General features: G+C 49.9%; 1 protein-coding gene across 1 annotated transcript; it reads left to right on the plus strand.

Moving 5' to 3' along the window:
* The first annotated feature begins 717 nt into the window (after window positions 1–717).
* SLC9A6 (solute carrier family 9 member A6) lies at window positions 718–26,013 on the plus strand. Its single transcript, XM_049827809.1, has 16 exons — window positions 718–1,003; window positions 7,270–7,469; window positions 7,840–7,917; window positions 8,575–8,651; window positions 9,567–9,679; window positions 12,064–12,169; window positions 15,790–15,931; window positions 16,160–16,265; window positions 16,492–16,580; window positions 16,798–16,911; window positions 18,520–18,631; window positions 19,101–19,254; window positions 19,440–19,470; window positions 20,687–20,766; window positions 21,402–21,507; window positions 22,562–26,013. Exons 1-16 carry the CDS (start codon window positions 733–735, stop codon window positions 22,835–22,837), a joined length of 2,055 nt encoding a protein of 684 aa, XP_049683766.1. The 5' UTR covers window positions 718–732; the 3' UTR covers window positions 22,838–26,013.
* Window positions 26,014–26,245: the final 232 nt, after the last annotated feature.

Below are 26,245 nucleotides of genomic sequence, written 5' to 3' on the forward strand. Positions count from 1 at the left end.
CCCTTTTTCCCTCGCAACCCCCCTTTTTTTCCCTCGCAACCCCCCTTTTTTTCCCTCGCAACCCCCTTTTTTCCTCACAACCCCCTTTTTTTTCCCTCGCAACCCCCTTTTTTTTCCCTCGCAACCCCTTTTTTCCCTCGCAACCCCCTGTTTTTCCCTCGCAACCCCGTTTTCACTCACAACCCCCTTTTTTTCCCCTCGCAACCCCCTGTTTTCCCTCGCAACCCCCTGTTTTTCCCTCGCAACCCCCCTTTTTTTCCCCTCGCAACCCCCTTTTTTTCCCCTCGCAACCCCCTTTTTTCCCTCGCAACCCCCTTTTTTCCCTCGCAACCCCCCTTTTTTCCCTCGCAACCCCCTTTTTTTCCCTCACAACCCCTCTCCCAGCACTCCTGCAAGCCTTCCCTCGCAGCCCTCTGTCCCTCGCACCCCTGCAGCCTTATTCCCCCACTTGGCAAGCTTGCAGCCTCCTTCACAACCCAGGAGCCGCCTTCCCGCTTCCCCCCCCCCCCCCCCCCCCCCCCCCCCCCCCCCTCCTTACTTAAACCAAAAAAAACCCCAAACCACCCTTCTCCTCCACCGCAAACCTTTCCCTCAGCCCGGCGGCACCGCTCTCCCGCCCCATCCCCGTCCCTATCCGGGCTCCCGGCAGCGCTGTCCCCGCCCCGCAGCGCCTGCGCCCAGCGCCGCTTCCTGGTGGCGGCGGGGGCCGGGGCCGGGGCCGGTACCGGGGCGATGGCGGGGCCGGGGCCGGGGCTGGTGGCGGCGGTGGTGGTGGTGGGGCTGTGGGCGCGGGGGGTGGAGGGCGGGGAGGTGCTGGCGGCTCGTCCCGGGGCTCTGGAGGAGGAGATCGTGTCGGAGAAGGCGGCGGAGGAGAGCCACCGGCAGGACAGCGCCAACCTGCTCGTCTTCATCCTGCTGCTCACCCTCACCATCCTCACCATCTGGCTCTTCAAGCACCGCCGCGCCCGCTTCCTCCATGAGACCGGCCTGGCCATGATCTACGGTGAGGGGCGCCGGCACCCACCCCACGCACACCCACACCCACCCTCCCAACCATTCCGTGGGAAACCCCTGCGGCGAGTACCCCCCCGCCCTGCCCTCAGCACCGGCAACACCATCCGAACCAGTCCCGGCTCTGCGCTGGGCCAACTGGAGCGCCTGGGTTGGCACCCGCTCGCCCACCGTCACGGCACCACCGGCGGGGACCCGGCAGCCCACCCTGCCCTTCTTCTTCAGGGCTACAATGGGGCTCGTCGCGTGGGCGAAGGGGTGCGGGGATGTCGGGGGGCACGCCGTGTCCCTTCCCAGCTGCAGCCAGATGCTCCCGTCTTACTGGGACGGCTGGGCTGGGCACCCCGTCCCGGATTGCCCCGTGCTGAGTGTTACTGGGTGTTGCTGGAGGGAGGGTTGGTTGGTTTTCCAAACCCTGGATATCGAGGGCTTTCGAGGGTAGCATGACTCCGAAATCGCGGGCAGTGAGCAACTAGTTGGGTTTTCCCGGGTGGCTTCGCAGGGGTGTGGGGGGGCTGCAGCACAGGTGAAGCTGGTGGGGTCAGGGGCTACCACGTGCCAAGTGGCCTCGAAACCCATGTCACCAAGCTCCGACAAGTCCCGCTTACCTGCTCCGGGGCTGACTTGGGGCCAGGCTTTGCACTGGTCAGGAGCCTTGTATCCCACGCGCTGTGGCCAGAGGTTGTGTTTCCACCCTTTGTTTAGAGGACCGGAATTTCCAGAAGCTGTTCAAGAGGGGTGGAGGGGCCATTTGGGGAGATGCTCCCCCCTTTGCCGTGCTCAGGGATCCGCAGGGCCAACAGCCTTACATCCCGCTGCTCAGGGACCTGTGTGGACAAGCCTCTACTTTTGGGGTTCGTCCTCCCGCTGTGACAGGACCTCTCGGTGGGATGCCCCACGTGTGTTCCCACAAGAAGTGGAGCGAGGCCGTGGGTCGGGGGAGCAGGTCCGTAGCTGGTTGGATTTCAACGGTGGCCTGTGATTTACTGAGGTGACGTGGCCTCATGAAGTGGCCTGAACCACTGGATGGAGATGCCGTACGTGGCTCTACCCAGGTTATCTAGCAAGTCTTGGAGTTCAACCAAAGTAGGACTGGGAGTTGTGCTGGGGGAGTGATTAACATGGCCGTGGATCCTTATCTAGACAAGACCTGCAGAGTTTAGGATTGAGAAGGTGTCTTCTGCTGAGTCCTGTGGTTAGTGTCTCTTCTCCGTGCTGTCCTTGCCCTTGCTGGTTGTGGGTGATGTGTGACCAAGCTTGGTCAGAGCAGCAACGTGGCCGAGTCCCCCGCTCAGCAGAAAGCTTCGCTCTGAAGCCTGTGACTTGACCCGTTTGGGCCGTTGGCTTTTGCGATCCTAAGTTTCATTTAATTGGAAGTGTCCTTCCAAACGAAGGGGCGGAGACACTTGCGTCAGCCCAGGGGCACAAAATACTGGTCTGCCTTTTCAGATTCCTGCAAGCCACCACTGAGGTGGGTGCAGACGTTGCTGGCCACCTGCCTGGGGCAGGGGTGGTCACCTCCCCCGGATGGGAGATGTGCTTCCAGCAGGGAAGGTCTTCCTTCTCCTGCTACCCTGGAGCTCACCGACACATGGCCTTTCTGCTCCTTTCTCTCTTTCAAACTTGCCCTTAATCTTGTTCTTCTTCTCCTAGAGTTTTCTTCCTCTTGGTCCTCCATTCTCCCTGACCCACCTGAGTGCTCCCCTTGTTCTCAGAGGATGACCTGGGTCATTTTGGTTTCCTGCTGATCCCTAAAACGCATATTTTCTGTCTGCTCTTTTGCAGACTGTGCTTAGAAAATTGCTGGCGAAATCGGTAACGTCACCTGTCTGGTCATGCAGAAAATCCCGAGTTTTTCCCTGCTATCAAGGCTTTTGGCATTTGCTTCTCAGGTTGTGACAGCTACCATAGGAAAAGGGATGTGTAATTTCCGAAGGAGTGGTGAGATGCTGTTGTTTTGCAGTGACAACTTAAAAGCTGCAGGGAGCAAAGCAGGTACCACTTCTGCTTTGCTGTTCCCGGTCCCCTGCGATATTTTCAGCCCCTGTGATGCTTTTCATCCTGGGGAAGTCCGCTGAAAATGTGGAAGTGCTGCAGCAGGCAGGCTGCAAAACAGACCCTGAAATCTAGGCAAGAGAAGCAATTTGTAAAAGCTTGTCTTTTTCTAATTAAAAAAAGCCCCAACAACTAAGTCAAATAAAACTTTTGCATACATCTCTTCTTGCTGAAATATGTAAGAGTTTCCTTGGTGTCTGTGTTTTTCCTGTAAGTTATAAGCTCTTGCTCCAGGTGGATTTATATCTTACAAATTACACCATCAGCTGAGATTTGATGTTCAAGAGCTGGATGCAGGCTGGAATTATTGCACGGTGATAGACAATAGGTGTTTAGTAGCCCCTAGGCTTCATTTCGGTGTTTAAAATGAGGTTCCCACATCCGAAGTACTCAACATTTAGGATGATTAATTGAACAGTCTTGTTTCAGTTCTTCTCAGGGTCTGATGGTGGATGTGGCAGGAGCTTCTCTAGTTTCATTGTACGTGTTCCCACTTGGCCCCTGGATTGTGTACGTCTAAATTGCTTGGTTTTGGGATGTCGTCAGTTGCTTGCTACATTTTTTTTTCCTTTTGGTGTCCAGATTAATGCTCGCCTGGGGATCCTGTGTGCTTCCATTGTTGTTAAGTGCCTGGATGGTAATATATTAGTCTTCATTTAAAACCCTAGCTCGGAAATGTTCAACAGCACCTAAAAAAAAAAAGCCCATGGGCTTTTGTTCTTTTTAATGAAGTTGGGAGAAATGCAATGAAAGTAATCTCTCGCACTTTGCATAAAAGAAGTCAATTAATTTACCAGCTTTGCCTTTAGCTTCTCTACTCCTTGCAGCTTTCGGCTGGCAGCTTCCTCGGTGTCAGGTTCCCTCCGCTCAGCTCCCTCCCAGGGCTCAGTTTTGTAAAACTTTTGGCTGCAAAAGCATGTCGATACTGGCGGGTTCAACAGCTCATGGGTTGCTGCTAGGATGGCCCTTTGAGCGTCAAGAGAGTTTGAACCATTTCCTAAGAGACCGTCAGAACCAGGAGGACGTACACAGTCCCTTGGGCTTGGTCCAGATAGCCTGAGCCCAGGACTGGGTTTGTCTGAAAAAACTTGGCATCTGAGTTGGGTTTGTCCCAAGTGCTTCCAGCGAGCATCGTTAGGTGGGAAGGGTTGACCAGCGGATCCACTGTTGGGCAGGAGGGGCCGGTGGTGGGGTCATCTTAACGTTGGCAGAATAATTGGCTTTCAGCAGAGCAGCAGCGTGCTTTCCGTATAAGTAACTCTGATGGTATCTCTGTGTCAGGAGCCGCTGGCGCGATGCTGGCTGGATGTGTATTTGCACGTGGGCGTCTTTTCCCACCCTGGTCTGGAGAGCTCTGGGAGCCTCCCGGGCAGCTTACAAGGCGAGATAAAATGCCTGATTTTGCAAGCCTCAAGCACAGTGGTTTGGGCAGATATTGTAGGTTTATCTGTCCCTTTTCCCTTATCCCATTCCTGGCCAGAGTGGGAATTTGCCTGTGGCCGGAGCATTGCCAGCACGCGGGGCTAGGAACAGCTGCCCGGGTAAGCGAGACGGCGAGGACGAGCAGGGGTGCTATCAGATGTAGTGCTGCTTTGGGATGGGGATTAAGAGCGGGGAGGCGGGTGAGTCAGGATCCCTTCTGAATTCACAGCGACGTCTGTCCCTGCAGGGCCTCTCATCTCCAAGGGCTGACCCTGGGCATTGAAGGGGTCGCTGGATGGGTTGCCATCTGAGAAAAGGCAGGCAGCTGCTGCTGCTGGAGGTTTCAGACTCCTGTGTGAAGGTCTAAAATCAACTTCTATTTTTTTAAAAAAAGGCTTTTTAAAGGCCACCCGAGGTAGCTCTGGAGAGCTGCAGAGCGCGGTGTATGTGGTGCTGCCTGCTCCGTAGGAGTGCAGGAGCAGTGGCGAGGGTGGAGGCTAAATGAGCTCCCCAGTCTGGCTTTCCTACCTTGCATTTGAATTCTCACTGTAACGTTCAAAGCTGCTTAATAGTTGCAACCAGATGTAAATAACCCTCTGAAGCTCGCTTTATCCCAGTGAAGAGTTTCTGTTGTCTCCCGTGGTACCTTAGGGGTCATCATCTTCTGGGTGAAAGGAGACCTGGGTGTTTTGTCCTGATACTGCGGTGCCATGTGCCCCCCCACCCACCACATCCTCATGTAAATACAAGCTGTGGCGTCTCAGTGTTCCTGACATCCTTGCCTTCATTTCCATACTTTTATTTCTGGAGCACTGGAAGATCACAGGAACAAAGAGGCTAGCAGAAAATTAAGCAAAAATATTCCTCTTTGGTGTCCCCTGTTAGCGATGCTGGTGTAAAAGCAGCTCTCAGATGCTCTGCACAGTGTGATGTTCCCTGAAGCAGCTCTCCTTGCTGGAGCTGACCATGCCTGGTTCTTCCAAGAAGGACCTTTTCTGCTGCTGTCGGGGTGATTTTGTGCCAACGGTGCAATGCAGGATAAAGCCCAGAACACGTGGTGAGCACATGGTCTGCTGTGCATGGCTTAAAAGCATCGGTAGGTTTGCGAGAGCAGCTCAGCTGTGCTGCAGAAGTGCCGTATTAGACCAGGGACTGGGTTTTGGGTGCAGCTCCCGGATCTGTCAGCCCTGGGATGAGCCATCTGTGTCACTGGTGTGATGGGTTAGCAGCGGTGAGTCTGTTCGCAGCCAATTCTTCTGCCTCTGCTCATGGCCTGGATGTGTGCTTGGGTGGCCCTGCTGTGCACGACATCCCCTGGGATGGGGATGGGAGGCAGGGGCTTTTCTTCTGGCCGTCGGCAAAATGAGCAAATCTCATTTGGAAGACTGCTGTCAAGGGAAGAAAAGGCAAAAACTGGGCAGCAGATCGGGAACTGGCTGCAGGAGGTGTGGAATGGGTTGGGGTCCCACGATCTCCTGCCCGGCCACGGCAGAGCTCCTGCCCAGGCTCTGCTCCCGCGACATGGTGGTGGAGGAAGAGTTTGGTGTTCCCTTCAGTCGGGGTTGTGCCCTGTCTGTAGGAAAGCACAGAGCAAGATCTTAATTAAGGCAACAGTAAAGAAGCGGGAGCGTCCTGGGAGGCAAATGGAGAAGCCTTCCGAGTGTTGCGGTCTCTGTTTAGTTCCCACGTGTCTGAAAGTTTTTCATAAATGTGTGGTTCAGAGATGGGGTTAAGATCCAGGATTTCTGTGGTGGCTCAGCGCTGCCTTAATCAAGGAGTTTCCAAACCCTTTGTGCTGAAGGCTACGTGAAAAGGTGTCTTGTGGGACATCCCTTCTCCCCAGCCTGCAGATGTCAAAAAGCTTTGCCAGAAGAGCACTCGGCACGCCGTGCGGGTGAGAAGGAGCTGGAGGAGCCTGTGCTCTGCGAACGCCGTTAATCTGGATGCAAGGCCTCAGAGCACAGCTCATCAGTTGTGCTGCAAAAGAAAAGTGCCAGTATAAATTGCTGACTCTCAAATTAACCCCGCGATACTCCTGTGCAGCAGCTGAGCCAGAGGCAGCGTTGGCTTGCGGGGCTGCCCCGGGGCTGCTGCTCGTGGTGCAGAGCTGAAGCTTGCAGAGGGCAAGGAGCAGACCCAGGTGGTTGGCCCAGAAGGCAAAATGTCCACTTTTTTTTATAAAATGGGGATCGCTGCTGTGCGCTGCGAAAGCTCCCTGTTGCGGGAGGAGGCTTTATGGTGCTGCAGCGTTTTATGAAGGATGCTCACTGTCCTCAAAGCATTTGTGATGGTTGCTTGGTACCTTTTTTAACTCCCTACAAAAAGGAAGGGTTTAATGTATTTCTGTGGTGGCAAAACATGATGCCGTCAGGTTTCCAGGTGCGACGTGCATAGTTTGGGCACACGTGAGCAGCACCTTGCCCAGGTCCTCAGCTGTGTGCCAGCAATGCCAGGGTGCTCGCCCTAAGAAAACCAGCGTGCCCTCTGTGTTGGCTGTTTGCTGCACTAGAGCGAGGGTCTGACTGATTGCTGGGTAATTAAAAGCCTTCAGGACCAGCCGTGGCTGGTGTTAGAAAGTCCATACGAGCATGGAGCGTTTGCATGGCTCGTGGGAGGATGCACATGGTTTAATATTGCACAGGCAATTATTTGGATGGTGGCTGTGCTCAGCAGCTGAGCAGGGGGTCAGGATCCTGGGGTGCCTGGTGCTGCATCTGTGCTCAAAGAGATTGTCCCAGGCGTTTGCTGTGGCTCATCTCACCGATGCGTGTCCCTCCTCAGGTGTCCTGGTCGGCGTGGTCCTGCGCTATGGCATCCACGTCCCCAGCGACGTCAACAACGTGACGCTGAGCTGCCAAGTGCAGACCAGTCCTGCCACGCTGCTGGTGAACGTCAGCGGAAAGTACTACGAGTACACCTTGAAGGGGGAAATCAGTGCCCAGGAACTCAATAACGTCCAGGATAATGAGATGCTGAGGAAGGTAAGGGAGTCGGCGACTGGAGAGGTGAGCGATGCTCCCCGCTCCCTCCATTGGGACTGGTCCTGTATCGCTGGATTAAGTGATTTTTTAATTTTTTTTTTTTTTTAAACTTTGGTCAGATTGTGAGCAGATGTAAACTGTAAGTTGAACACAATGTAATGAAACTCTAGTTTCAGCTGATCTTAATTTAAGCTGTTTAGACTGAGCTATGTCTCCCAAAGATCCTGGATATGTCCTCAGTGTTCACCTGACAGCATTTCATTCAGCGGGGGTACAGGGTTTCCTGCATATATTTTGTATGACATTCTTATTTGTGTTTTGTCTTGCACTCTTAAAAACCATTTTACTGTTGTTTTTTTTTTCTTAACAGGTGACTTTTGATCCTGAAGTATTTTTCAACATTTTGCTTCCTCCAATTATATTTTATGCAGGCTACAGCTTGAAAAGGGTACGTGCCTTTACAGCGCCTACATTTTTAGTTCCTCTGCCTCCAGAGCATTTTTAATACTTGAGAGTGCTTTAAATGCTTGCTCAGCAGGCTGGGTATGGTTTTCCCCAGTACATGCGGGATTGTAGGAAGCAGGGCTGAGAGTGCCCCAGTCAGTCTCATCCGTCCCTCTGCCCCGGGAAGGGTCAGTGACTTCAACCATTTCCAGCACGGGTTTGCGCAGGGGCTTTTTGAGTCAGCTGGGCCATTTCAGCCATCCTTGCTTTCGAAACACACAGGAGGGTAGGAGGGTTTTAGAAAGCAGCAGCTCTCTGAAATGCTGATTTGGAAAGAGAGGAAAATGATACTGTTTAGCTTGCGGTAGAAGGAAGGAGGAATGCTGCTGGGTTAGGAAATCAGTTCCCAGGACTTGGAACAGCACCTTATTAAATACATGAGTACACGAAAATGATATGTTCATGTTTATTAATGCTGCATTAATATCTGCTGGCCTGGCAGTGTACACCGTTGTGCTGGGCACCGTTCAGCCGTGCTAGTCCAGCTCGTGGTGTCTGAGCTAGGTCCAAGTTGCTACAGACACTGTGCGGGTGCCTGTGCAGGCTTGAAATAAATTGTTAGCAAAATATAATTCAGGGTTTTTTTCCCTCCTCCTTCTAGAGGCACTTCTTCAGAAACTTGGGATCCATCCTAGCATACGCTTTTCTCGGCACTGCAATTTCCTGCCTGGTGATCGGGTGAGTAGTTGGAGCTGGTCTGGTTCTTCCACGGCGGTTTGAGCCATGCTCGGAGGCAGTGCTCTAAGCCCGGAGCTGTGGCCGCTAATTCCAGCCCTGAAAGATCACACAGGCTCTCTACTACCGCTGCTCGGCAGTGGCAAATAATGCTATTTACTGTCCAAGCTTTTGCTGTGTGGATAGGGTGATTGCTGTCTCATTGCGTAGTGCTTTCTCAGCATTCCATACGGAATAGTTACATACATGGCAAGGACAGTTTCACACTTCTCTGAAGATTGTCCTGAAAAAACAGTCAGTAACTTCAAATTATTGAAAGCAGAGCCCTAACAAGCATGAGACACAAGAGTAGAGGGCAGGATCGTAAACACACGTCCTGTCCTTACTTGCTGAAAGCGGGTGCCTAGCAAACACAGATTGTGTTTCAAATTATTTATCTCTATGCGCAGAGGGAGCTAGATGATTCCCACTCTGAATAGTAGCAGGCAGGCTGGCGTAGGGTGTTTTCCCCTGGAAATTCCAGTGGATTCAAGCAAACTCAGCATCCGCATTATCTGTTCCTCGCTGAACGTTTTGGCCATTCCAAAGTCAGGCCAAGGTGATCCCACTGAAATGTATTAATGTGAAACACTGCAAAGCGATCATGAGACCCCACGAGCCTGGCTGTTGCTTTTCTTTAGCCATGTTATGCTCATGGAGGAGTTTCGGTCCCCATTCCTCACTGGCACCGTGTTTGTGGTCTGGTGCAATGGGTACTTTGGTGTGTGTGGTCCTGGGCTTTCACCAGGCTCAGTTCTTTGGTGTTCCTGCGTTTGGATAACTTTAGGGGTTAATCTGGCAAATTCAGGGAAATCGAGCCCATTTGAATGTCATTTTAATGCACTGCAGAGATGAGTAATTGCTTCTTCTGATCACCAGCTCTGTTGTGTATGGCTGCGTGGCGCTGATGAAAGTCACTGGGCAGCTCGGGGGTGACTTCTACTTCACTGACTGCCTCCTATTCGGTGCCATCGTGTCGGCTACTGACCCAGGTATGTTAGTTATTTTTTCCATCATTTTACCTACATTTTGATCTGTTTTGAGTTGTGGGGAAGAGGGGAAGAAAGTCTGAAACCCCTGCAAGTTCCCTCCTTCTGAGTTTTGGAGTTTAATTTATTTGTGACATTCTTAGAGGTCAAATTTGTCTCCATGCCTTTTTATTTCCTTCCAGTTATGTGTAGTATACCTTCCAAACCTCTGCGTCCCTGAATCTTTGTTTGCAGTGAAGTCCTAGGCAGTCTCTCTCTTGACTTCGCTGGGTTTTGGGACAGGTCCACTGTGTCTCTGCCATCCTGCGCCAACCGCTGATGCAGAACAAGATGTGTAATGTGGGGAGGGTTCAGTTGATAGTTTTAGTTAGTTTAGTTTAGTTAGTTAGACTTTCTGCTTCCGTTTGGGTGGGATTTTGGAAGGTGCTAATCTCATTGAAGATTGATCTTAATGAGCAGTACTGAGGACAGTAGTGACATCTTGGTCTACTGATGCACTTTATAAATCAAAATTATGAAAAACATGCCTTGTCCAACTGAATTTTACTTAGTTCACGATTGCATGGTAGCTGTTTATTTGCATGTTCCAGCTTCACCTGAAAACACAGAACTACAGAAAGGCATCTCTTTCCTCCTGCCCTTTGCTGAACAGGGCTTGAATTTCTTCCTTTGCAGCCTGGCTGCTACGTTTGAGATCGGTGTGGTGGGGCTGGGGAGTGGCAGCATCGCCCTCCTCCCGATGTTACAGTAGCTTTGGCAGATCTTTTTAAATGCAGATATTGGTCAGTTTTGCTTGGAAGGGAGAGATTGCACGCCTGGATAAGCCAAGTCTTCTGTCCTTTTGAAACAAGTGCTAGCGGCTGTTGTTTCTGGATGAATTGGGACTTTTACCTGCTCATCTTAACAAAGAGTCATTTCTGTTTTCAAAGGCAAAATGAGCAGCATTTTATGCATATGCGTATAGGCAAGCATAACGCTGCAGAACATAACCTGCAGCGTAACGTGGCAGTAGCCACATCTGTCTGCCAGGTGGAGAGGTGAGACGTGCATTCCCCATGAGTTTTTAAAAATTTGTTTTTCACGTTTCCCTAAGATTTGCCAGATATCAGTATGACTATTACTGCTGATATTTTTATTTAAGAAAACCCAACAAACAAATAACTTAAAAAATAAGGTAAAATGATTTCCCAGCTTCTCTGAACATGTCTTGGGTGAGCATGTATTCAGGCCACTGGTTCTTGTAGCAGGGAGCTGGTCCCGTGGGTCTGCGAGGTCGAGCGTTCTCACCGTAACTTAGCTGGGGTGTCGACATCGAAAGGGGGGCACGTTTGCAAAGCAGGGAGCACCTCACAGACGTGATGGCAGTGTGGTAAATCTGATGGCAGATGGGCAGAGGCCAGGCAAGTACTGTAGGTAGAAGTAACGCTTAGGAATGCTGCAGACGAGCTGTCAGCATCGCATCCCTTCTTCAGGCTTCAAAACAGGACCAAGAAGATTTCACAGGTAAAAATGGTGCGTTTCCCTCTGCCTAAGTGGGTTAAACCCCCTTCAGTTTGCACAGATGAGTCCCTGAATGCTGTTTTAAAGGACTTTCACAGAAGTTCACTGGAATTAGCTCAGCCCTCTGCAGCAGCCTGAGCTGTGCACGACGCACCATGTGTTACATCTTGCTTGCTTTAGATGTTGTGATGTTTTTGCAAGGCTGATAGGCAAAACCTGCTGCATTTTCATTATCTTCTTGGAGCTGCTGGATTGCAGAAGGGCTTGAGCATACTCTGATCTCTGCCATGTGGCCATAAATCACAAGAAACCCACACACAGGGTTTGAGCCGATGCCTGGCTTTTTTCCAGTCAGGTCTGAAATGTTAACACATCAGTGCTGGCATTTCCAGTGTGTCAACCTGTGTTGAATCAGAGGATTTCTCTTGGACTATCAGGGATGGAAGGAAAAGACAGCCATCATCCTGGACAAGCCTGCATCCTCCTGGCCTTCTGCAGGTGGAGGAGGGCTCTCCCTGATGCTCCGAGCTAACAGCGTCCCAAAAGCTGGGTGGCTTTGTATCAGTGTGGTACCATGGTCTAGCCTGTGAGCTCAGACCCTCAGGAAGCTCAGAGCAGAGTTTGTGCATGTCTGCCTGTCAAAGACTCAATAGACCTAATGCCCAGGATGTGTTTTAGTAAAAGGAGGAGGGAAATGATGAAGCAAATCCAGATCTTAAAGGGCAGAAGGAAGACTCTCAAACGGAGCATGGGGGGTGGCTGGCATCATTGCAGCAGAGTGGCACAGATGTGCAGGAAGGCAGCTTTCTAAAAAGGGGTGTTTTGTCTTTGATTACACCAAAATAATGGCACCTTTTTGAATGTCTCTCTATTTTTCTATTTGTCAGTGACTGTTCTTGCCATATTCCATGAACTCCAGGTTGATGTTGAGCTGTATGCCCTTCTCTTTGGCGAAAGCGTCCTCAATGATGCCGTTGCCATAGTGCTGTCTTCGTAAGTGTGTTCTGTTTTTATTTTTAATTGTTATGTATGTTACATGTCAGGTGTTGGGGGGAGCCACTCGGCCTTGCTCCTGTAAAATAGCAGCACTGGTGTTTGCAAGAGCAGATTTCCATATTAAGTGTCCTGAAAAGCTCTAGTGACCTTCTGATGCATCTCATTGCAGACGGCAGCTTGGGATTGTGGGCTGTCCTTGCAACTTTTCCCCTGCATGACGGGTAGTTTTGTTTTCCTTTTATGGCCGGTTGACCCAGCCAGAAGGAAGTTTTTATGTCTTCTGAAATGGGAAAAGCACCATGTCTGCTTTTCAGCCACAGGATCCCACTGCAACCTCTTGCTGGTGGCTTTGCTCCTACCTGCCTTCCTTCCCATCCACAAATACCTGCTTTTGTTTAGGTGGAAGTAGTTGGTAAAGCAGCTGTTTCCTTTCTCTCCCCACTTTCTGTGCATCAAGAAGATGGTATTTCTTGCAGCCAGAGTTAATGCCCTGGACTGAATGCATGGGAAACTTGCTGGCTTTCTGAAGAATGCTTTATAGTCTTTAATATTTTATGTCCTCTGCATGGAGGACGTATTTTATCTGCATTTTCACTATGCTGTCATCACAGGAATTTGTTTGGAAATATATAATATCTGCAATGGTGACAGGTTAATGTATAGCTGAGACTAATGCAGAAAATATTTCTGGAATACTTGTCACTCCAGTGTGCTGGTTGTGTGGGTTTTACTGAGACGGAGGCAGCAAGTAACATATTGTGAGCTGCGTATCGCCACCCGTATGAGTTGTATTTACTGAATTGAATGTTTCTGTTGAGGTTTCTGGAACCATTTGTATTGCTTGCTCTGGCTTTTGTGCTGGATGTGTCACCACTAGTGCAAGAGTAAATGCTGCACAGCCAGGTTGTGTTTAAGAGGTGATCCTGAGTGAGGAAGGGACAGGGTCTTCCAGCCTGTGCGGGGAGATTTTGGGTGGGAGTGGGTATGTTCAGCATCAGAGTAATGAAATTTGTGGTGGATCTCCGCACACGTAGGTGACTGTGCCATGCGCGGTGATTTGCCTCTTCCACTGTTTCACTGTCAGCTTTGTAGCTGTTGCTCTGATTTCCTGCCTTCCTCTTCCCACAAGCTGAGTTCAGTCCAGCCCCCTCCCTGAAATAAGATAATTTGCACCAAAACAGCAGCTCCAAGCTACAGTCAGCAGCTATTTTGCCGCAAAGCTTTTGTGCGGACCAGCCCAGCAGCACTCTGACTTCTCAAGGACTTTTCAGCCATTAAGCCATACCTGTTTTAAAGCTTGCTGTGGTCTTTGTCTTTGCGGTGGTCTTTGTCTTTGAGGTCACCGTAAGCAGCGTAAGGCAGCCCCAGTCAGCACGGCAGGTATTGGTTGGTGCAGGTATCTCAAGGACAGCCTCAAACCACCTGGACACAACCACATCTTGGGTGCAAGGAGGAGGCGAAAGCCTCTTGCTCCAGGGAGGAGAGCACCCCCGAGAGCAGTCCAGAACTCCTATTTATGGTTCCCCTTTTCTAAATTTAGTTTGGCATTTGCCCGTTTCACAGCAGAGGTGTAAGTGGGGGAACCGTCTGGGGATGGTTCTGCCCCCACAAGCAGACTTGCTGCCCGGTTAGGGAGATGCAAGGGTGAGTTGGGCAGATGGGGAATCGGGGGGTTTCTGGGCAGGCGGGTGGGCTGCGCTGACGGAGGAGCTGCCGGCTGGGTGATGGCTGGTGGTGGGTGCTGCCTTGTCCTGGGGTGAAGAGGGGCTCCAGGCGTGGGTTCGGTGGTGGCCCCGAGAAGCACCATCGTCTCCTTGCACGTGGTGAAAGCGAGCGCTGCGGGCATCGTCCCCGTGCCGGGGAGGACGAGGAGCTGGGACTCCTCCAGAGTTTCTGCTGGGAGCTGGGTGCCCTTGAGGGTCCTCTTCTCCCAGCTTTCCATCCCGGACAAGTGTCCGTTCCTGTGGTTGGGGAGCAGGATCCGTGCCTTTCTGTTCCTGCCTTGTGCTGTGTTGGTCTTGCCTGGCTTGGCAGCTGGGAACCGGTTGCAGGATGAAAAGGAATTGAACCCAGAACCGAAAGCTGGTGGGCAGAGAGATACCCGGGCTGCGGTTTGGGAGCAGGGGGATAAATGCAGCCACAGGGTCTCTGCCTGCTTCTTCCGAAGGGAGGTTTCGCAGGGGCTGAATGCCATAGGGAGCCCTGTGGGCAGGGACAGAGGAAATAAAGTGCATAAAGGGCATCTGGAAATAATGTCTTATTAGTGACACAAAAAGCAAAACCAGAAGGAAAACTGTAAGAGGTTAAAATGCAAAACCGACATCCAACAGTTGGTTATGGAGGGGAAATGAAACCAGTCTGGATTTAAAAAAAACAAACCCAAGCCCCAAGCCTCAGAATAAGAGCACGTTAGTGAATGGGAAGTATAAGATGGGATTGATGAAAGAAATTAAATCACAGGGAGAAATCTGCAGCTTGCAGTGTAAAAGACAATGCAGAAAAACGAATTGTATTAAAAGCAGGGAAGTTTAGCACGGGAAGTGACCCGTGACACTTTGGGAAGGGGAGGATTGTCATTTGCGTTGCAGAAAAATGTTGGTGTGTAGTTAGGGGAGAAAGCTGCAGGATGTGTGCGTGAGGCAGTAACTTTCCACTCCAGCATAACTGGAGGTTAAACAGTAAGTGTTTAAAGTTCACATCCAAGAGTTTTAACAGAACCAGCCAAGGGATGGCTAACTAGGAAGTTAAAGTTTTCTGCAAGTTTACATCAAAAAAAGTGATGTAAGGAGGAGTTAAATAGGATTTAGGAGATGGATAATGGCCCCCCTGTATCTCAGCCTTTCCAAATAAAACAGTGGAATGGCTGATGCAAGGCTCGCCTCATCAGGAGTTAGGAGGGAGTGGATTCAGAGATGGAGTCAGCGCGGCAGACCTATTTGCCATCTCATCACAAAGGTCTGTTGAAGTTTGGGGGATGAAGGTAATAGTGTTGCTGTTGTGAACCAGTGCTGTACCATTTGCCTTGCTACCCTGTATTTCATTTCAGAATTCAGAGCAGTACAAAATAAATGTAGTGCATGTTAAATGCAGTAAAACAGCATATCTTACAGTTCTGTAGGGGATGTTCACATTAGCTGCCTCTGTGGAGTTGATGGAGAAATGTAGGCTTCCCGCTTGAATGCATTGTGGTCCCAGAGTGCCCGACTTTATAGAAAGCTGATGCCAAACCCCCCAAATACCATTGTAAATGACGGACTGTCACCTAGCAAATGTATTTGCAGGAGATCATACAAGAGACAGGCTTTGGTCCAATCCTCTAATGTCTGGAAGGAGCAAACGCAGAGCTGTGCCTAGGAGGGGTGGCTGAAGTGTAGAAAGCTGTCCGGGAGCGAAGGGGATCCCAAACTCCCCGGGACAGGGTAGGCATGCTGTGGTTCTATGCTGTGAACATGGAGGGATTGCAGCGTGGGACTCGGGTTTTGTATCCCTGATTTCTCAGGCTCAGTGTTTGCAGCGGTCGTAGCACTTTGCAAAGCTCACGTAGCACCGTGGAGGTGCTTCTCCCTCCAGACTAAGCAGTGTTCTGTTCTTGTGTGTGCTTTTCCTCCCTCTTTCAGTTCGATTGTTGCGTACCAGCCAGCGGGCGACAACAGCCACACATTTGATGTCACAGCGATGTTCAAGTCCATCGGGATCTTCCTGGGGATATTCAGTGGATCTTTTGCAATGGGAGCAGCTACTGGAGTTGTGACAGCTTTAATATCCTTTTTGTTGGTTTTTTTCCAAGTGTTTGCTTAACAGCTCCTTTTTTTGCTGCACTGCATCTTACCCAGACACAGTGTTTCATGATTTGTTGCCTAAGTGAATGAAAGGCAGTGCCATAGACTTTTTAGGGGCAGGCTGTGTAGTGTTGCTGGAATACACGACTGAATTTTACGTGGTCTTAGCCTACAGTTCCTCTCCAAATTGTCCTTAACCATCTGCAACGTCACCAAGTTCACCAAACTTCGGGAGTTCCCGTTGCTGGAGACTGGCTTGTTCTTCTTGATGTCCTGGAGCACGTTCCTGCTGGCCGAAGCGTGTGGCTTTACAGGCAAGCTGCAGCACAGCCCTGCGTCTGGAACGGAGATCTGCAGGGATGATGGGGCTATTGCGTCTTGCTTCTCCCAGTGTTGATTGCAGCCAGGGCTCTCCCTCTGCTTTCAGAAGTTTAATTATTCTGGGTTCTGGGGTTATTGCATTAAGTCCCCTACACTATTGGGGTGCAGCTCAGCTCCCTTTTCATGACCGGGAGTCTAACGTGATGCTCTGCTCCCCAGGTGTGGTGGCCGTACTCTTCTGTGGGATCACGCAGGCCCATTATACCTATAACAACTTATCTACAGAGTCTCAACACAGAACTAAGCAGGTGAGAGCTCCTCAGCCCCCTTCAGCCTCTCTGAATTTCAAGTTCAATATTTTTCCCTTCCCTCTAGCCAGAATTAGGTGCATCTGTCTTTCCACAGATGGATTTTACTAGGGTTGCTTCTGCAGAAGTATTTATTGCGTGATGGATGGGCTAACATGTTTTTCCTGTTAAATCTATGTTACCTCTAACTCACTTTTAATTTGTTTTTCTCTTTCAGTTGTTTGAGCTTCTGAATTTCTTGGCAGAAAACTTCATCTTCTCATACATGGGACTTGCACTGTTCACCTTCCAGAACCACGTCTTTAACCCTACCTTTGTGGTGGGGGCTTTTGTATCCTTTGGAGCCCATTTTATAACACAAAAAAAGGGAGAGGTGCCTCATTCCAGTTTGTGTTTTTCATTCAGATGTGTGTGGGGTTTTTTCAGTCAGTCTAGCTTTATTTTTAAAAGAAGATTTCTCCCCTGTAGTGGTGCCTTTGCTGGTTATTTTAAGAAGAAAGAGATTCTTTTCCCAGTTTTTCTGGTTTTATTCTTCCCCCTGTCTTGTCTCCTTTTGTGGGCATTTGAATCAGCTGCTGCAAGGACTCGGTGTTTGATGTGAATATGGTGCTGAAGCACCAGACTTCATCACATGGCAGCGTGGCACCAGGAGTGGCTTTGCCAATGGGGACCGCCTGCTGTAGCCGTTTATTTCCTCTTTTCTCTGCCATTCCATTTGGTTGACCCTGAAAAAAGTTTGTTTTTTTTTTTTTTTTTTTTTTTTTGTCAAGTAGCACAGTTAAAGCTACAGTAGATGCCTTTGAATGATGTCATGAGAGAGGATTTCCCCTTCTGCAGGTGGATGCTAATGGAAACAGGCTATTGGCCCTGGTATGTCTCAGAAAAACAAGGATTTTGAAGGAATTTTTTTCATATCACAGGGAAGCCAGTTCGGATGTGCAGAATTACTTTCACCCTTTGCCTCCACTGAAGAAGGTTTATACTGATAAATAAAACATTCTTTCTGCCAGTGCTGGCACGTGGGTTTGCAGCGGGTTCTACTGGATTTCCCCGACGAGCTTTTGCAGGGTTGCAGTGGGGTAAAGGGAGTAAAGAGCAGGGAAATGCCGTTTGGGTGGTTGGACGGAAATTTTGTGCTGTGCCTCTTCAGCAGGAACTGGCTAACTCACTGATGAAACAGCTCATTCATGAGAGATATCATGAAATACGTCTCTTATGCAAATTCATGATGTTCAGGAAAGAACATAAAAGCTGGAAGCATTTTCCATATTATTCAAGGCTGCACTGAATACTGGCTCCAGGATTATTTTTGCCATCTGGGTGCTGGTATTAAAAGACACAGCTTCAAAGATAAAAAGCAATATGAAGGGGCTGGTGATTCTCGTATCTCCCAGACTATGAAAACAGAAAGAGCATTAGGTTTTGTTTTTTCCTTCTCAACTGCTGCTGCTTTCATTTTGCTGAATAATCTTTGGGAACGGGACTTGGCTTAAAGCTTCAAACCCAGCTGTGAAGTGTGGCATGCAGGGGAATGTCAGAGGGGTTGTGGTAGCTGTGATAACTTGAGCTTCACAGAGGACAAATAATTCTTGGGGTGGAAAACGGACCCAGCAGGGGAGAGCATACAGTGAGAAATGGTGGTTTTTCTCTCCTCTCACTCATCTAGCCTGCCCTCTCATAATTTCTTTTGTTTATTTGTGCTTGGCTCTGTATGATATTCCTGAATTGCAATGTGTGCTTTGCTTTGATGAGGCAGTAGCATGCTCTTCCCGCACTGCTGTAGCACTCAGAGCTGGGTTATTACCTTTGCATCCAGAGGACTGGTATTTCTGAGGCTCCCCAGCGTTTCTGCCAGGCAGTAGAAATTGGCATTGTGTGCAGAGGTGGGATGCGATGGGAGACATAGGAAGAGCAATTTCCTTAACGTGTGCAAATATAGCTTGCTATCTTCCTAGGAAGAGCTGCCAATATTTACCCACTGTCATTTTTACTGAATTTGGGGAGAAGAAATAAGATCGGAACAAATTTACAGCATATGATGATGTTTGCTGGTACGTTATTGCATCTTTGCCTCCAACCACGGGGCCCATCTGCACTTTCTTGCCCCCGAGCACCTGGAAATACTCCTTATTCAACTCTAAATCTCTTATGGACAATGTCTGGAGAAGAGGCTGGGCAGGAAAGGGCTCCCTTAGGCTCAGTGGTGTGAGTGCGTTGGTTTTGAGGTGTAGGAACGAGCTCCTCCTGCCCTGCACCTGAGTGCACTGCGTGGGGCAGGAGGAGCGTTTTGCCTTTCCAGGCTGGAAAAGATGGGTGATAACCCAGGCTTTCACAGCGCATGCTGTGAAATCATCACTGTTAAAGCACTGTGGTCTCCTCCGGTGGTGGATGTCCTGTCAGAGGGATAGGACCGCGTGTGGGGCAGCGTGATGTAAACCCCCGGGGTGGGGAAGCCTGCGGCGGGGGCAGCCACCTGTGCCGTGGGCTAACATCTCCCCTCCGCTGTCCCTTCCCCGGCAGGGCTGCGAGGAGCCATGGCATTCGCCTTGGCCATCCGCGACACGGCCACCTACGCCCGGCAGATGATGTTCAGCACGACGCTCCTCATCGTCTTCTTTACGGTGTGGGTTTTCGGCGGGGGCACCACGGCCATGCTGTCCTGCCTGAATATTCGGTGAGCGTGGGATTCATGGGGCTTTCCTGGCGCAACACGTCCTCTCCCTCATCTGGCTTTTACGTGAAGGTGCTCGGTTTTAAGGGACAAGAGGAAGATCGTGTCCTTCTCCCCCGCCCCGGACCGCAGCGTGTTTCCACCTGGCGTTGCTGGTGCTAACCCTGTGCTTGTTTTCTCCTCCACAGAGTCGGTGTGGATGCGGATCAGGAGAATGTGGTGAGTGCGGTGCCGCTGGGCAGCCTCTGTAAAGGAATTTGCACTGTGCTCGTCGGTGCAGGCGTTACGTGGAAACCCCGTGAATGCCTGTCTGTGCTTCGCTCCCTTCCAGCTGTAGGAGAGTTTTTAGCTCCCCTGGTGAAAGAGTTTGCAATGAGTGGGAGTCATGGCTTTTCTGGGCTCTTTGTGGTTATAATGAGGCCTGTTTTTATTCAGTTGGAGGGAAGGGCATGGTTCAGTCAGTCCACATTTCGGCTGCAATAGATTCGGTCTCTCCCTCGCTGCATTTGAAGTAAATACCGAAATGTGCATGACATGGAGGCTCTCTGCCTTATCCCAGCACCCAGGGCAGTACAGAAATGCCATTTACTGACTCATATTATGTAGCATCTTCTGTCCCACTTTTACCCACGGGTACCCTCAACCTTTCTTTTGCCCCCACGTTTCCTGTGGGTAGTTATGTGGCAGCCCAGTAACCACTGACCGTACTGAGATAAATGCTGGAGCCCTGCGGCGTCGGGAGTTTTCCTGCCTGGTAGCCCCGAGCTGTCTCGCTTGTGCATCTGCAGCCCGGTTGTGCTGTGGCTGCGGCTCTAATTGATTTCAGTGTGGGTTCTGCACCTTGGAGGTTCATTTTACTCAGAGCCATTTATTGGGCTGTTCACCTCCTGGAGAGAAAGTGTCAAATGCTAAAGGCAGCTCAGAGCCATAAATCCAAAAGCCAAATTTCTATGAAATATGCAATTGTATTCATAGTCCCCTCCAAACAGTTTAATATTTTTTTCTCCAACTAGAAGGAAGCCAGGAGTCCCCTAACACATGATTATTTGCATACAAAAATCTCAGGCGAGATTTGATGGAGGTTGGACCTGCCAGTTACTATTAAATGGGATGTCTGGATGCGGCCGCTGGCTCCGAGGCACTTAAAACCTTGGAGCCAGAAACTGGAAGGCTCTAGCAGAAAAATGGTCGCTCTGTGCTTTGATACCACTTCCCTAAGGCTGTTGTACGCTGCTAAATGCAGACTGCAGTGCTGGAAGCACCTTCAGCCTGTCGTGGTGTGAACGCTTTTATGCTCGCTGCAACCGAAAGGTTTCTTCAGAAGAGGCAGTGGGAAGGTGTGTGTGTTTTCTTATGTCCCCAGGGGGGCTCCTGGCCCTGATCCAGGTCGTGGCACGTTGCCCTGCCTGCTGTTTCATGTTTTGCTCTCCCACAGGGCGTCCCAGAGAGCGAGAGGAGGAGTACGAAGGCAGAAAGCGCCTGGCTCTTCCGCATGTGGTACAACTTCGATCACAAGTATCCTTGAATGGCAGTCGGTGCGTGCCGTGCCAAATCCCATCTGCCGGAGCAGCTCTGTTGACTCGGAGCGTGACTCGCTCCCCGCTCAGCAGAGGAGCCAGTGTTTGCTTTCCCGTCACACTGCTGGTTTTTGGTTTGCATCTCCTTGTGTCTGTGGCTGCAAGAAATGACCAGTTCCACCCACTGTCAGTGGTAGCTCAGTTCCAAGCTGGGCTCTCCGAGCCTGGAAGCCCAGGGGGGTCCTCAATCCCAGTGGCAGGCAGGCAGAAATGGCACGGGGTCTTCTCATCTGTAGTCCTCTTGCTAGATCTGTGCCCCTCCTCCCTTTCAAATGCTTTGCCATGAATTAATGGAGGAGCGGTTTGCCCGGCTGAGGTGAGGCACAGGATGATGGGACAAGTGATGCTGCTAAGCCTTTTCTTACTGGGACGGTGTCCTGGTCGACTCGTGTGCCACTGTGTGGTTGCATTCATGTTGCTCATCCCTATAATTTTTATGCTTCCAGGGACTTGCGTTTCTTTCCTTCCTGTGATTTCCTCGAGACACTGAGTCCTTCACTGCTGCCTCTGCGTCCCACCCCTCGACTTACTGACGTCGCCCTATTCCTCTTTCTTCCTTAACCCTCTCTGCAGCTATCTAAAGCCTCTGCTGACACACAGCGGTCCTCCTCTGACGACCACGCTCCCGGGGTGCTGTGGGCCTATTGCCCGGTGCCTGACGAGTCCGCAGGCGTACGAAGTGAGTCCATTGGCGTCCTTTCTGTCACAGTGTTCCTGGAGTCTGACTCATTTACATTTCTGCATAGCTTTTGGATGCTGCTCTGCAGCCTCGAGCTGGGAGCCTGGGGGGAGATCAGATACTGGGGCTGACGGATGAGCTAATTCTCATGAGCATTTTCTTTTCCAGCTGACTGTTTGGTCATGAAGGGATTTGTGGTGTATTCACAGTGGTTCCTTAGTGACTGGCTCGATGAAGCTGTCACGGCTGTCCTTGCCCAGGCCCAGCTGGGAGGACACACAATTTCCCTATCCCCTGCTTTCTTCCAACCTTGCAGCTGAGCTGTTCCTGCAGGCCCTTCAGCTGCATCACTCGCAACCAAAAAAGTTTGCCAGCATCTGAACTGGGGCTGATTTTCTCCTGAAAGGGTAAAGAGCCCTTGTCTGAGCAGCCCAGAGGGGCAGGGAGATGACAAGCAGCTTTGGAGAGCCTGTAGGCAGCGACCTTTTCCACCGTCGCTGCAAAGCCTGTGTGCACCCGCACTCTGCGAGGAGCTGGGTTTGCTGGTCAGGTTTGGCCCCTCGTGGCTCTGTGGGTGGCTGGTACCATCACGGCTCTCCGGCAGGGCCACAGCACTCAGGGTATTGCTCTGCCAGGAGCCCCTTGCAGCGGCAGCTCTCCCTGGCAGGAATTTTCTCGCCCTGCCAGCAAAGTATCGGCATCAAGTTCCCTGCACAAAACAGAGATGGCTGTGATGGGTCGGCAGTGCGATTCCTGTGGCCATGGGTATTTTAGTTCTGTCAAAGCCACTCAAAGCTGCATTCCCCGTGTATCTGGCTACGGCATCAGAAGGAAGAGCTGAGCGCACCCTTTCAGGCAGTCTGCAGAGAAGTTGGTGCGTTGTGTGAGTCTCCTGGGCTCAGAGGTGTGTGTGTGTGGCACATCTGGTTATGGTCATGGCGTGGGAGAGTCTGTGATTTGGTGCCTTTATCTGCTCGTTCATCACCACCGTGTGATTGCAAACATAGCTATTCAGGAAGAGTTAAACAGCACTTTCCTCCTGTTTGTTGCCCAGAATCAAGAGCAGCTAAAGGATGATGACTCCGACCTCATTTTGAACGACGGGGACATCAGTCTGACCTACGGGGATTCCACCGTCAACACCGACTCTGTCGCATCCAGCGGCACGTCGCGGCGGTTTGTGGGAAACAACTCTGAAGACGCGCTTGATCGGGAGCTTGCTTTTGGGGACCATGAACTCGTAATCCGGGGAACACGCCTGGTCCTTCCCATGGACGATTCGGAGCCACCGTCAAACATCCTGGATAACGCAAGACATGGTCCAGCATAAGGTTGCTCAGTTTAATTGACAGTAATATTTGCATATATGATCAAGAAATATGTACTACCTAAAGTCTAATGCATGTCTCAAAATGTCTAAGCTGTATAAATATTATTTATATGGTGTCAGAAGAATATAAATATTCTCTGCCAAGCACTTGTAAAGAACAAGCTGCAAGTTTAAGTTAAAAACCTGTGTTGACTGCACTGTGTAGGGTGGAACTGTTTTAGCGTAAGAGTCTTTTGCACACAGTGAGCTTCTTTAATGTGTGATTTGACGAAGGATTTAGTTCCCAGTGGGGTAAGTAAAGGAGCTGACTCCCTGTTCATCATTTGATCCTGGGAGAGGAGGGTAGGGAGGTGCTGACGAGCAGTGGAAATCGCTTTCTATTCAGATGAGGATTGTTGGTATTATTTTTTTTTTTTAGTCACTGATCTTTGGATAGTCACGTTTGAAATATCAGCGAAAAATCTGCCCACAGACCCTCTTGCCAGACAGTGGCCAGTGATAAACTTGTTGGCTTTGTGGGAACCTGAGCTGGGACCTGGAGACTTTCTGGTTTTTAGTGACCCTCTGCCCAAGCCCTGCTTTAGCGGGCTAACGGCAGGCACCGGCCAAAGCTGATAGCAAGGACTGCGGGTGTCTGGCTGCTCGGATGGGAGCAGGAGGGAGGGATGGTTTGTGTCTGTAGTCATGTTTAGGAGAAGGAGGTGATCCCACAGAAGCCACTACCAGGCGTGCACAGATTTTAGGGCTGAGTCCCTCTTTCAGTTGTGGCTCAAGCAGCTTTCTAGAACCAGCCATCAAGTCCTCAATTGGCAACTAGATTTCACGTTTGGGAAGCAACTGGGTCTTGGTGCGAGCAAGTCCCTTCTCCCGCAGTCACAGACGTAGCTAAGATGTGCAAAGCTGCCGCAGTTGCACAGGGGGCCGTGGAGCCCAGCCAACCTCAAACACAAGCTTTATGGCTACAGATTGACACGGTACCTCCGGACCTCTCCAGAGGTGTTGAGCATCTAGGTGGTACTGAAGGGGAGTTGTCCGTCCGTCCTCCTGTATAGTCAAAAATCATTGCACTTTGTTTAATAACTCCTTAGCATGCTGTGTGTCTGTAATCCCCACCCCATCTCTCCCATGTCTTTTACCATTTAACGAGAAATGTTTGCGAGTTGATTATTTTTTTTTTTCTTTTTAATTTTCCAAGGAAGAGCACAGAACAATTTGCGATTTCACACTAGTGTTAAAGGATTTACTCTGTAGTTATGGGAATGGCTAAAGGTGCAGTGAAGTTGTTAACCCTGACATCCTTCTTTTTCTCCTGAAGAGGGGGAATCGCAGAAATTTACTGTATGTAATTTTATTGTCTATTTTAGCTGCAGTTTTGCTATACAAACCTTTCAGGGTTACTGGTGCACTACAGGCCTGTTCTGGAGTTAACCCTCTCCAGAGGGCTTAAACAGAGGTGTTTAAAAAGAGAATGTATGAAAAAGAGCTGGGTGAGTCTGAGCACTCACAGGTCCTGTTAGCTTTCCTTGGAACGAACTCTGCATCTCTCAGGATCCGACCCTGAGAGCTCAGAGCAGTTTCCCCATGGCTGTTTTCCCCAGCACCACCTGAAAGTTGGAGGAGACAGGAAATACTGAAATTTTGAGGGTATGTGTATAGTTGAGAAAATAAATTTAAACCTTTTTCTTTTTTTTCCATTTTCTCAGGTCTAAGTAACATTGCCTTAAATTTACGGATGTGAAACTAATTATTTTGGCAGTTTATCCCCAAGAAATGCTTTCTTTTTCCTTCTGAACAAAATGTGTAAGTGTTGCCATAAGACTCCTCTAGAAGGGGGGGAACGCTTTGTTTGTATTTAGATAGGGCATCTTCCTTGCACCGGTAAATGGCAGTCTCGCTGTTAACATAGCTGTTGGATTAGCGCTAGCCTCTTTGTTTCCTGCTATGCAGGAATTCCATAAAGTGTGCATTTTATATGATGTCTAACTTAACTTCATGTGTTTAAAAAAACAAAAAAGGAGAAAAAAAAAAGGTACCTGTTGACTTTAGGTTACGGCATCACTTCTACATCCTGTTTTTTGTTTGTTTTGCCTTTTTGAAGAGGTATGATAAATAACTACCTCTTGTTTTTTCCTGTATAATCTGACTATGAATTCAATTTACAAAGCTGGCGTTGGTGCAACCAGAGGTGCAGAACAGTTCTGCTCCCCCTGAATGCCCGTGGTCCCATCGGCAGGCCCTGTGCGTGGCACAGTGTAAGGGGAGCGCAGGGCTCCCTCCCAGGCAATCCTCAGCTGAGGTGCAAATTTGCAGCTGAGCGCTGCAAGATGGCCACAGCGTAACGTTTTAGCATAGCCTTGGTAGCATTCCTCTCTTTCTCTGACCCTTTGATTTCAAGAATTTATCCACTCTCTTTAAGCTTGCCAACACATTACCATAAGCCTCAGCTTTTGATGCCAGTGACAGTTCGGTTAGTACACTAAAGAAAAAAGAAAGAGTTAAATTATGATTTTGTGGGTTACCTGTGAACTCTTATGATCCATACATCATATAACCAGGATTGTGTTGAATAGTCTTGGTGAATGAATGAATCTAAGCTGAAATTCAGGAGTGATTTAATAAATGACTCAGATTCATCCTCAGCTGATTATTTTTTTTGTCCTGCTGCAGCAGAGAATACATGAGTGCCCGGTTTTCAGATGCAGAGCCCTGATGGTTTGCATGCTGCAGGTGAAGTTAAGGGTACCTTGGAGAATCAGGCCCCAACACCTTTCACCCCATAGATAAGACAGCCCCAAGGAGGCAGTTTACAGCTCCCGTGAAGATTTAGAGAAGGTGCCCTTCTTCTGTAAATTGAATTTTCATGGTTTTGCACACGAAAAAACACTGTAGGTAAAGTTATAATTTGTACTGGTACTGTCAATTTGTGTGGTAATGGCATTAACTCCGTAGTTGTGGTGTTTGTGCAGCTGATCTGTGATAGCTGATGATCACTATTGGACCTTCTGTTTACACTGACTAAATCCTTTAGTGTTGCGTTGTACTGTGAAAGAAGGATTATGGGCCTATAAAAGTTTTTTTTTTTTGTTTGTTTTTTTTGTTTGTTTTTTTTTCCTGGAATTGTGTGTACCGTTTCATTAATTCACACGGAAATAAATCTGTAGCAAAGTGACGACGTGCCGCTTGACCTTCTCAGACCAGTTTGTTCATGGCCTTTGGCCAACGGGTAAGGCAGCAGCCGATGATGCAGATGCTGAACCCTGTGGGCTGGAGGGCAGCCGGGCTGGGATGCACGCTCCTGCCTTCACCCCTGCCCCTGAGACACAGCCCTGGGGCCGTCCTCCCATGCAGAAACAGGCACTGGGGAGCAGAGGGATGCTGATGTCCAGCTGTCCGGCTCCTCCAGGGGCA

The sequence above is a fragment of the Accipiter gentilis genome, chromosome 24 (assembly GCF_929443795.1).
Source record: "Accipiter gentilis chromosome 24, bAccGen1.1, whole genome shotgun sequence".
NCBI classification, from domain to species: domain Eukaryota; kingdom Metazoa; phylum Chordata; class Aves; order Accipitriformes; family Accipitridae; genus Astur; species Astur gentilis.

Excerpts from the sequence above, each read along its gene's own strand:
- SLC9A6 (XM_049827809.1), top strand. The coding sequence starts at position 733 with ATGGCGGGGCCGGGGCCGGGGCTGGTGGCGGCGGTGGTGGTGGTGGGG. Across the intron at positions 1,004-7,269 it reads CGGCCTGGCCATGATCTACG|GTGTCCTGGTCGGCGTGGTC; the intron begins GTGAGGGGCGCC and ends GTCCCTCCTCAG. Across the intron at positions 7,918-8,574 it reads CAGGCTACAGCTTGAAAAGG|AGGCACTTCTTCAGAAACTT; the intron begins GTACGTGCCTTT and ends TCCTCCTTCTAG.